At 39.8% G+C, this 11114-nt stretch overlaps 1 protein-coding gene across 3 annotated transcripts in view; it reads right to left on the reverse strand.

Moving 5' to 3' along the window:
* Positions 1–10486, reverse strand: part of ccdc57 (coiled-coil domain containing 57) — a 47739-nt gene extending 37253 nt beyond the window's left edge. For all 3 annotated transcript variants that reach the window (XM_085761719.1, XM_085761718.1, XM_085761717.1), the window contains exons 1-5: positions 10371–10486; positions 8249–8409; positions 3017–3139; positions 2200–2343; positions 864–972 (exon numbers count right to left, since the gene is read on the reverse strand). In XM_085761719.1, coding sequence (XP_085617845.1) covers positions 864–972; positions 2200–2343; positions 3017–3139; positions 8249–8409; positions 10371–10373 — 540 coding nt within the window. In that variant the 5' untranslated portion in view covers positions 10374–10486. The remainder of the gene's footprint in view (positions 1–863; positions 973–2199; positions 2344–3016; positions 3140–8248; positions 8410–10370) is intronic.
* Between the last annotated feature and the right edge of the window lie 628 nt (positions 10487–11114).

Below are 11114 nucleotides of genomic sequence, written 5' to 3' on the forward strand. Positions count from 1 at the left end.
AGTGTTACCAAATTAACTCATTAGAAAGAATGAATGAAATCAAACTAGACTAGAATAACCACCTGGCCTAATAGTCTTGAATAATAGAAGAGTTTCTGCAGAAGAATATGATGTCATCATGAGGTTGATAATTGATAAAATGACATGCAGGTTATCCTTATGAACATCTGAATTAAACTTAGTCTATGAAGTCATGAGTTGTGGCCATTTTGTTTTGTGAGGTCACAGTGACCTTGACCTTTGGCTGCTGCCAGAACAGAAGTAAGTCCATTCCATTTGTCCTGTCCAGTGTTGCTGGGCATCGCTGTATGTGTGGATGCAGCAGCAGGATAATAATGGCTCTTTTATAATGTTATTTGATGAAGACATGTCAAAGCCAAAACTAGATCCACTCAGTGTTATGACCTGCTCGTCTTACCTGACAGATAAGTGAATACACACACACACACACACACTTGGACATGTGTTATGTCCATGGTAACCAAACCCAACAGATGCACACAGCAGTCAGAGTCTTTTGTGTGGGTTCATCCTAAAGGTCTGCTGCTGCTCTCCTCTGAATGTCTGGCTGCTCTGCCAGTTATTTATGGCCCTGTGCTGTACACAGCCAGCTGTGAGGAGGTGTAACACAAGACATGTCACTGTGTAGCGTCACGTAGTGATAAAGATACGCACACTGTGTCAGTGGCCCTGTGTGTTTTACATTCATTTATGACCATATGTATTTAGGGGAAGTAGCAGAGGCCTGAATAGTTTTATTCACAGCTGTGAACCGTAGATCAATATTACACCAGGTTTGCATGTGTGTGTGTGTGTGTTTGCAGATCACGTGTGTATGGGCATAAGTTTGTGTGTGTGTTCACCTCTCTCTCTACGGTCGTCTCTCCCTCCATCTCTTGTATTCTGCGCTGCAAATCCCATTTCATCCTCTCATACTCCTCCTTTTGTTTTTGAATTTCACCAGCCATAGAGCTGCCACACACACACACACACACACACACACACACACACACACAGAAAAAAGAAATCAAAAAGCTGAGCAGTGACTGAATACAGCTACATGAGTGCAGACTGAGACAGTGACAGGTGATGACTGCATCACTTTAACATTACTAAAACAATTTCGACATTCCGGAGACTTGGGGTCTTCAGTCTCAGCTTCAATTTAGAAAGTACCAGAAACATCTAAGGATGTCAAAGTGGACCAAGTCCTCCGTGTTATTCAGTATGACACCGTGTTATAGTACACAGACTAAACCCGGACTGTAATGGAGAACATCAAGAGATTTCCTTTTAATGTAAATCTACATTTCTTTTGGGGAATGAAATATTTGACCAAGTTTGTAGAATTGTCAAAACCAAGATGTTTTGTTTCTTAGAAAGTTGATTTTCACTCAAACCACACCTGATCAGACGGGAATCGACGATCAATTTGAGGTCAGAGAAAATACCAAAGACATTCCAGAGGGTGGCAGAGAAGAACACACAGAAGTTTGTGGTGAGAAAATGAAATGTGAAAGAACATACATAACAACATGATTCTAGAAAATATTGCAAAGTTACCCTTCATTTGCACTCATGTGGTTTTCCTCATCCTGTTTCGCAACTCCGATAAAAACAAACTAGTGCAGGTTTAAATTTCCGTTGAGTCTTTGCCTGTTGACATGATTTTTTCTTGCCTCTAAAGCTGATAACATCATCCACTCCACCCTCCACAGACATCATTAATTCAGCTATCTCACAATCAAACTGAGCCTGACTATAAAATTAAATGGCAAATCTAGTACCACAAAGCAACTTGACCTAAGTGATGACAGAGCCAGCCTGTGCTGAGTGATGCAGCAGCTGGGCAGAGTGATGGTTAACACAGCTGGTTGTGGTTGGCTGGGTGTCGGTTTAATGCACGCAGTGTTTCCTATGTAAATCGAGGTGAGGAGTGAGAAAACAAAAACAGATTCATTGTCACTGAGCTTCTTGCATGGTACAATCCTTCCTGCCTCAAAGCTACAGTCAGACCTGAGTGATCCAACCTCTCACACCTGTAATGCTAACGAGGCCCTGACCTCTAATCCACCTCTGCCTTCACTTGCTGTCACAACAGCAGGCCCTAGCCCTTCAATACTAAACCCTGTCCTGCACACAGAAGCTTCATTGCTAAGATTACAAAGGTGCAAATGTCCTCCTCTTCTCTTGGCTCACCTCCTGAGCTGGTCCAGCTGCAGCCTGTGCTGAGACGCGCTGTCCCGACTCCTCCTCAGCTCCTCCTGCCTCTCCTCAGCCTCTCTGGCTCTCTGCTCCTCCAGCTTGGCAACCTGTGTACGGAGCTGGCTCAGCTCCTCCTGCCTGTAAGTGACACCAGTATTTCAGTGTTAGCTGATTTGATTTACACACCGTGTCTTCCTGTGCCCGTCTGGATTTATTGTAATGCACTCAAGGTGAGCTGTGGTTGTACAAAGTCACCCTTCTCTGCATCTCATTGACACAGCGCTTCACTCCAAAAATCAAGAAAGGAACAAAGATGTTAAATGATTGTTTCTGCCAAAATGTTTGGCAGAGACAATGAACATTTGAACAATTGAACAGAAATGTTGTTTGTTGGGGAATCACCCAGAGACAGAACTTTCTACTTGTCATGCATCAATTAAAACCACCAAAGCGTTGAATTAGGTTATCAACATTATCAATAACAAATAATCAATCGTGAATCTATTTATTTATTTTTTAGGTATTGTTTGGGACTTGTTGCCTTTATTTTTGACAGGACAGTTGGAGATGCCTGTTCTACCTCGTGAGCTATACGACGCCCCTGATCTATTGTGATTTTCATTTAGTTTTTTCACATTTCAAATGAAAATCTAACAGATAACAAAATAACCTCTGTGAAATGAGATGAGAAAAGTAGCAGCGGTCGCTAGGGAACAGACAGAAACATTGCTAACTTAGTTAAGACGGAAGGAAATGCTACTACATATGGTCTTAAGGAAGTTAGAGTCATCTGGCCACTGGTGAACTGTACCTGTTCTGCTCCACAGTCAGAGCTCTGGCTGTGATGACATCATATCTCTCCAGCTCTCTGTCTCGTTCCTCCAGGACGACCAGGTTGAAGTGGAAATCTTCCTTCAGCTGCTGGTTTTGTTCTCTGACAAATGAAGCATTATAAAACAGAGAAGTGGTTATCACAGTACTCATGAAGAAATACACAACCTCGATGGGCCAAAGGACCAAAGGACCTGGTCTGATTGGACTCTGCACTGTGGCATATAGAGGAATGAGGCTGACATCAAGTTAGACACTAAAAACATCTTTCTAAATCAAAGCAGACCATGACTAATAACATAAGTGTCATGTGATGAGACAGATATTAGAGGTGATAATATAATAGTATACAATAGGAGATGTTGCACTGCAGGCTGCAACAGATGATGAACAGAAAGACTATATCAGCTCTGACTACTACTGAGTTGCTTTGCTGAAATATAGATTACAAGACTACAAAAGAACATTAAATATTGTTCCCCAACAAGGACTAGTACCACAGTGATTGTTAAGAATTATTGTAATATACTAATAATGTAAAATAAATAAAAACAACAACAAAACAATAGCACATCAGCATAAATAGATGGATACCGATAGATGAATATACAGGACTGTCTCAGAAAATTAGAATATTGTGATAAAGTCCTTTATTTTCTGTAATGCAACTAAAAACATGAAAATGTCATACATTTTGGATTCATTACACATCAACTGAAGTATTGCAAGCCTTTTATTATTTTAATATTGCTGATTATGGCATACAGCTTAAGAAAACTCAAAAATCCTATCTCAAAAAATTTGAATATTTCCTCAGACCAAGTAAAAAAAAAAAGATTTATAACAGCAAAACAAAATCAAACATTTGAAAATGTCAATTAATGATCCAGGTGTACTCAGTACAGTACTCAGTACTTGGTTGGGAATCCTTTTGCACGGATTACTCCATCAATGCGGCGTGGCATGGAGGCAATCAGCCTGTGGCATTGCTGAGGTGTTATGGATGCCCAGGATGCTTCAATAGCGGCCTTTAGCTCATTTGCATTATTGGGTCTGGTGTCTTTCAGCTTCTTCTTCACAATACCCCACATATTCTCTGTGGGGTTCAGGTCAGGGGAGTTGGCAGGCCAATCGAGGACAGTAATGCCATGGTCAGTACACCCCAATGGTTTGGGGAGCCATGTCAGCTGCTGGTGTTGGTCCGCTGTGTTTCATCAAGTCCAGAGTCAATGCAGCTGTGTACCAAGAGATTTTAGAGCACTACATGCTTCCATCTGTTGAAAAGCTCTATGCAGATGATGATTTCATTTTACAGCATGATCTGGCACCTGCCCACAGTGCCAAAACCACCAGTAACTGGTGTACTGACCATGGCATTACTGTCCTCGATTGGCCTGCCAACTCCCCTGACCTGAACCCCACAGAGAATATGTGGGGTATTGTGAAGAAGAAGCTGAAAGACACCAGACCCAATAATGCAAATGAGCTAAAGGCCGCTATTGAAGCATCCTGGGCATCCATAACACCTCAGCAATGCCACAGGCTGATTGCCTCCATGCCACGCCGCATTGATGGAGTAATCCGTGCAAAAGGATTGCCAACCAAGTACTGGCATTAATTGACATTTTCAAATGTTTGATTTTGTTTTGCTGTTATACTTTTTTTTTTTTACTTGGTCTGAGGAAATATTCTAATTTTTTGAGATAGGATTTTTGAGTTTTCTTAAGCTGTATGCCATAATCAGCAATATTAAAATAATAAAAGGCTTGCAATATTTCAGTTGATGTGTAATGAATCCAGAATGTATGACATTTTCATGTTTTTAGTTGCATTACAGAAAATAAAGGACTTTATCACAATATTCTAATTTTCTGAGACAGTCCTGTATTTATCACTCGTGAATTTCATTCATACCTACTGTATTTTAAATATTCATTTGAATGACTCCTAACTGCTGCTTCTAGTAAATCTGTTCATTTATGTGTTTGTGATTTTCCTCTCTGTAGCTGTACCCAGGTGATCCCTGCTCCTGGTTAAGACCCAGCCCTCTCCCTGGGGATAAGGTCTGTATGATGAAGATTTCAGGTTATCAAAGTAACTTCAGATTTAACTATTTTCAGTCCTACGACTGTGGTTCATTTGTTACCAGGGCAAATGACGCTACCTCAGTTAAGCTTCAGGGGATCTAATCAATCTCTGTCTACAGTCAAACTACTGACCAATCAGATCACTGGAAAAACATCACCAATTCTATGGGAACGCAACAAACGAGTGTGAAAATTAATAAGGGATGAATAATCAAATCGTTTTTCAATAGTCTTTCCATTGTGTCCACTCTGGTTTTAAAAGTGTCCAGATTTTTAATCCGACAGGGTTCCTGACAGTGACTCTCTTGTCATCATCACTGCAGCTCAGAACAACATGAGGAGACTTTGTAACCAGAGCTGGAAATGAAAACTAAACCTCTGATGTCAATGATTCACAAACTTCAATATTTCCATGATTATTAATAAACGTTGAAGTCACTAACTGCATCACAGACGGACTACTTCCCTTCTCTCTTCTTTCTCTGCTCCCTGCAGAGGAAACACTCCGACAATAACTTGAGCTGGTTTGAGCTGGTCATAATAGTTTGTTCATCATAAGAAAAAAGAGCAACATGGACTTCAACCTGACTTTAAGAATTACAAATCATTTCCAGTGTTTCTCTCTTTTGTATTTGCAGTAATGTGATCGTATTCTGTACATTTAAGCTTGTTGAATATCACTTTTGGATATCGATTGTATAACCACAGTTACCTGCATTCTCATATCAAAGTACCGTAAATGCTTTATTCATGCTTCTGACAATGCTGCTTATGATAAAAAACACGGCCTCATTACATGAGTGTGCTTGTAGCTGAATGAGAAAACCCAGGATTAATTGAGACAGTTGATAACCAGCTAGGTACATGTAATCCAAGACGAACGTTAGGTTCAGTTAATCCAGATAACAACATGTTGTCCAGGTTGCCTTACAGTACAGGCCTCTGATCTGGCTGTGGTTACAGTGTTGTGTTCTGATTTTGTATCTTACATAGCCTTGATTTGGCCTCCTGGTTGTTTTGTATATATACATATAATATACATGTTAACGAATGTTTGCCTCATGTACAAGATTATACATGACAACATTAGAGAACTGGACACATTCGGTCTATTTAGTGCCTATTTGAAGAAATGGTTAAAGGGATAGTTCAACATTTTGGCAAATTGGCCAATTACCATAATCCTTATAGTTTTAGGAGTAGGTTCGTTACCTTTAATTGCGGTTGCAAGTTAGTTTTAGAACGACCGAGCCGAGCCGCGAGCTGCTCAGAGCTACGCTTTCCCACACATTCATTTATTCGTGGCGGCCCGCCACGAATAGTTTTTTCGGCTTTTGGCTCGACCAACGCAATATTGTTCCGTTCATTCATGGTTTGCATGGTTTTACATAGTACTTAATGATGTTGTATTTTTACTAATATTACTATATACTTTATTTTCCTATTATTATGCGTTTAATGATCTTAATATATTCTTTTTACTAGGGTGACTCTGTAACATCTGTCTGGGGACTACAGGTGAGAAAAAGCCTTTTTGATTAACTTTGGCACCTTTACAGCAACGTTGATTGATGTGCAGTGTCCCTGTTAAATAAACTAATAAGTAAAAATATAAATACAAAATAATAAACTTGATGGACTCGGCTGTTTTATGTGTCTTTTGTGATTGATTTGGGTGACTCACTGGCGGATTGTTGTGCCGCCCCCCCATAGGTCTACCCAACGGTGAGTGGGAAACACTATGGTTCTTGCATGAGGCCCATTGCTGTTAAAACTAGTTGTAAGTACACTGACATCTACAGACTGGAGTCCAGTTCCATGCGCATGCGAACAGAGTTGACCAATGAAGCTGATTCTGATTCTAATGTTATATCGAATTTGCACATATTTACCTCAGAGTTTTTGTGAGATATCTGTGTCTGAGATTTCTGCCTCCATCCTGATACAATGGAGGTGAACGCAATTCAGTTTGTGTGGCTGACTGCACTGAAAAATGCCATTTAGACATTTCAATAGCAACATGTCTGCCCAGATAAACGGTGCTGGTCACTCCTGAAATCCCCACACCTACATTGTTTGGAGCTGAAGGCAGATATCTCTGACACACATTTCAAAACCTGTACAAATAAAACTAAAGTTATGAGCTTTTGTAACGTGGATCGACCCTTTATGAGTAGAAATGTCTGGTGTCACGTTCTAAAGATAGCATTTCAATTTACTGGAGACTTGATTACATAACCACACACACACAAAGGCAAGTCACTACTTTAGAAAATACACAGTATACAAACTGTACTCTGGTTTGGCAGTGTGTGGAACAATCTTAACACAGATGAGGGGGAATTAATCCCACAAAAAAGTAGCAGAGTCTGGAGGAAACTTACATTCTGACTGTACAGTTTGTAACAATGGTGAAAGTGAAAAGCCACCGGCTTCTACAACAGGACAACATCAAAAAGAGACTTCAATAGCTACCACCAACCACTTCCACATAGAAACACAGACACAAAGCAGGATTTGAAGTTGCCACCTTGTGATAGACATTCTTCATCATCATTTATATGTCATTAGTAAAGTATTTATTATAAGTGATTAGGATATCACCCAAAAAAGTGACAGGGAAAATAATAATTTTGCAGTGTGACAACAAACTGCTTTGTGTGTGTTGTAACTGGTTCAGTTAGATTTACACAACTTTATACTGAAGCAAGGAAACAACAGTGTTGCACTGTTTAAATTCTGTTTAATTTCCAGCAGTGTTTAATGCAACACTGGTAATATAGCTGATGTAACTGACTCATCATCTAAATTGATCAATTCTGGACTTTATGACTTCAAATTAAATCAGTGTGGAGGCCCCCCATGGCTCACCACTCAGGCACAGCCCTCCCCACAGCAGCCATGGGTTGAAGTCCAACTCACTGCCCTTCTCCCCACCCTTTCTGTCACTCTTTCACATCCCCTGTCAAATTAAAGGCAAGAACTGCCCAAAATATAAATGAATGAATAAAATAATTCAGTGTAGGTTTGCAGACCTCAGAAGCTACATGTATTTTCCTGTTGGTGACTGGACCGTGTTGCTAATCTTAAAGCAAGGGGTTGACATAAATGAGGTGGATGTATACCTGAGGGAGGAGCACTCCTCCTGGGTCTTTTTCAGGGAACTCTCCAGCTGATGAACCCTTAGAGCCTGGAGCTCCTTCCACTCCCTTTCTTTACTAGCCAGCTGGGCCTCCAGGCTCAGTCCAATGTCCCCATCTGACTGCATGATGAGACTGGGATATACCTATGAACCACAGAATAGAGATCAGTATTAAAACAGACATTATTCAGGATAATAATTATTAGCTTAATGTGTTAGTTTTTTTGTCCCCACAAATTAATGTTTTTAAATTTAGAAAGTAAACCCCAGAAAGATGCTTCAAAAATCAAAACAGAGGGAAAAAATGCTGAAGGAGAGATTGCATTGAGTAACAGTACAGGGAGTGGGACTAACACAGATGTGTAGTCATCACTTGGCTCCCTAGTGTTGAGACAGGAAATCACAAATGGCTGTAAACTGGATGATTCATGCAGAGAAGCACTTTGGGAGTCACAATTAACCACAGTCTACATTTAATAACAGATCCAGATATGCTTTCATGCAGCTGTTAAATCTTATGAATGGACAGTTCTTCCAGGAGGAGTTACAGGCTGATCCCAGGGCAGCGAAGAGCTTCGAGTGTGAGTCATGCATGCCACACTGTCACTTTCAGATGAAGGGACATGGAGACTGGCTCCTCCTACTACACAACTCAGTGAGCACAGAGGCGTGGGTGACTGGGCTTCATTTCCTGCAATACATCCACACAGGCACAGCAGCATATCTGAGGAGTGTACTTCTGTAGTTTTACTGAATTGACTTAGGTTCTGTTAAGTCACAAGAACTGTTTACCTTAATTTCTGTTTTGTGTTGTGTTAGATTGTTTTTATGGCAAGCCATTTTAACATTCAAAAGCCAGACTGCATATGTGTTACAGATATCTGTAATTCAGGATATTTCCAATATCCGCAACTACATTCTTCCTGTCCACAATTGTCATTTCAGATATCCACAACTACGTTCTTCCTAGGACAAATGACGTCACTTTTGCCATTCATGTGTATGGGGTTTGTCATTATAGATATCTACAATTCAGTTGCAGATACCCGCTATGTGAATTACGGATATCTGTAACTGAATTAAGACTAGTAGGTAATTCCAGTTTGAGATATCTACAATTTGATTCTGACTAGTCATTATTCCAGTTCAAGATATTTTTAATTCACCTCTACATGTCCCTTTTCAGATATCTTAAATTGAGTTTTGACTAGGCGAAATGACGTTGAAGATATCTCAAACTGGAACTAGGAATAGTCGTAATTCAGTTACAGATATCCGTAATTCACATCATATCTGCAACTAAATTGTAGATATCTGTAATGACAAACCCCATACACATGAATGGCAAATGTGACGTCATTTGTCCTAGGAAGAATGCAGTTGCAGATATCTGAAATGTTCTTTTTGACTAGGCAAAACTGAATTACAGAAATCTTGAATGAAAAATCCAACTACCGTATTCAAAATGTAATTATAAGTCACAAAGGCATTGTTGATATCTACAGATAGTCAAATTTAGCTTTTAAATGTTAAATCTGCTTGCCATGTGTTTTGTTTTGTTTTGTAGGCTCAAATGTTGTTTTTTGTGGTTAGTAAAGTGTCATTGTGGTTTCTATTTCCTTCGTGATGTTGTGTTTTCTGTATTGTCACTGTGTTTTCTAAATAAAATGTTAGGTTTTCTGTTTTGTGAAATCTTAACTGTAGTGCCAGTTAATCCTGTCTCTACACAACACCAATGACACATTCACATTATTTTCCATGTTTCCTCTTCAGTTTCTTCAGTTTACAGTTTTACAATGCAAGTCCAGTCGGTTTTATTTACATAGCCGTTACTTCACAACAGAAGTCATCTCAAGACACTTTACAGATAGAGTAGGCCTAATCCTTCTCTTCGGTTTCAACAAGTATCTGTTTTTTTTCCTGCGTCCGTGATTCTACAGTATCATCACTTTACATTTAAAGCACCAAATCTCAAAATGTATCAAAATATATGATGACATACATGAAATGATGCGAGACACACACACACACACACACACACACACACACACACACACACACACACACAGAGAGAGAGAGAGAGAGAGAGAGAGAGAGTCACCTACCATTACAGCTTTAGCTTGTGTAACTTAGCACTCCACAGGTGAACTTAGCTTCCTTTGTTGTTGGTCGTTCATCTTCATTTTTCACCGTTCACTCGACGTGTATGAATGAAAACACAGTTATTAACACCTGAACATTACCTAACAGTTCACTGACGGTATGTTTCACGTTTTATCAACACTTAACGAGCTAAAGTCGACGCTAATTTAACTGGCTAACAAACTAAAGGTGGGCTTGCTCTTCTTTTGAAAGAATTGCGTTTCCATGGAAACCGTACGTCTGTCGACTTGTCCCCCTGCTACGACGACAACACAATGGTTCCTGACCCCACTGCAGTAAAATAAACCTATTGTTTTTATTGTTTCTACTTTATTTATTTCATTTTATTTTTTTATCTAATATAATATAATTTCAATTGATACGAATATTGTTGTTTGTTACTGGTTGTTACGTCAGTGAAAGGGAAGCAGCTGGACAGTACACCCCTGACTGCCATAAGTCATATCCAGGCATAAACGATGTCCACGTTATATCAAGAGTTACATCAGCTAAAAAAAATTTAAAAAAAAGTTACATCAGCTGCCCACAACCAGCAGCATCACACACTCTCTCAAACTAATAAAGTAGGAGCAGTAGCTACTTTTCTCATGTTGCTTCATTTGTTTCTTCGTAGCTTGTTGTGGCTTTGTTGCCAAATGCAGGTTGATGAAACGGGGTCACTACGGTGCCAGAAGAAGGGCGTGTGT

Source organism: Trachurus japonicus, chromosome 19, assembly GCF_045865225.1.
Source record: "Trachurus japonicus isolate A0001 chromosome 19, Traja_1.0".
NCBI classification, from domain to species: Eukaryota; Metazoa; Chordata; class Actinopteri; order Carangiformes; family Carangidae; genus Trachurus; species Trachurus japonicus.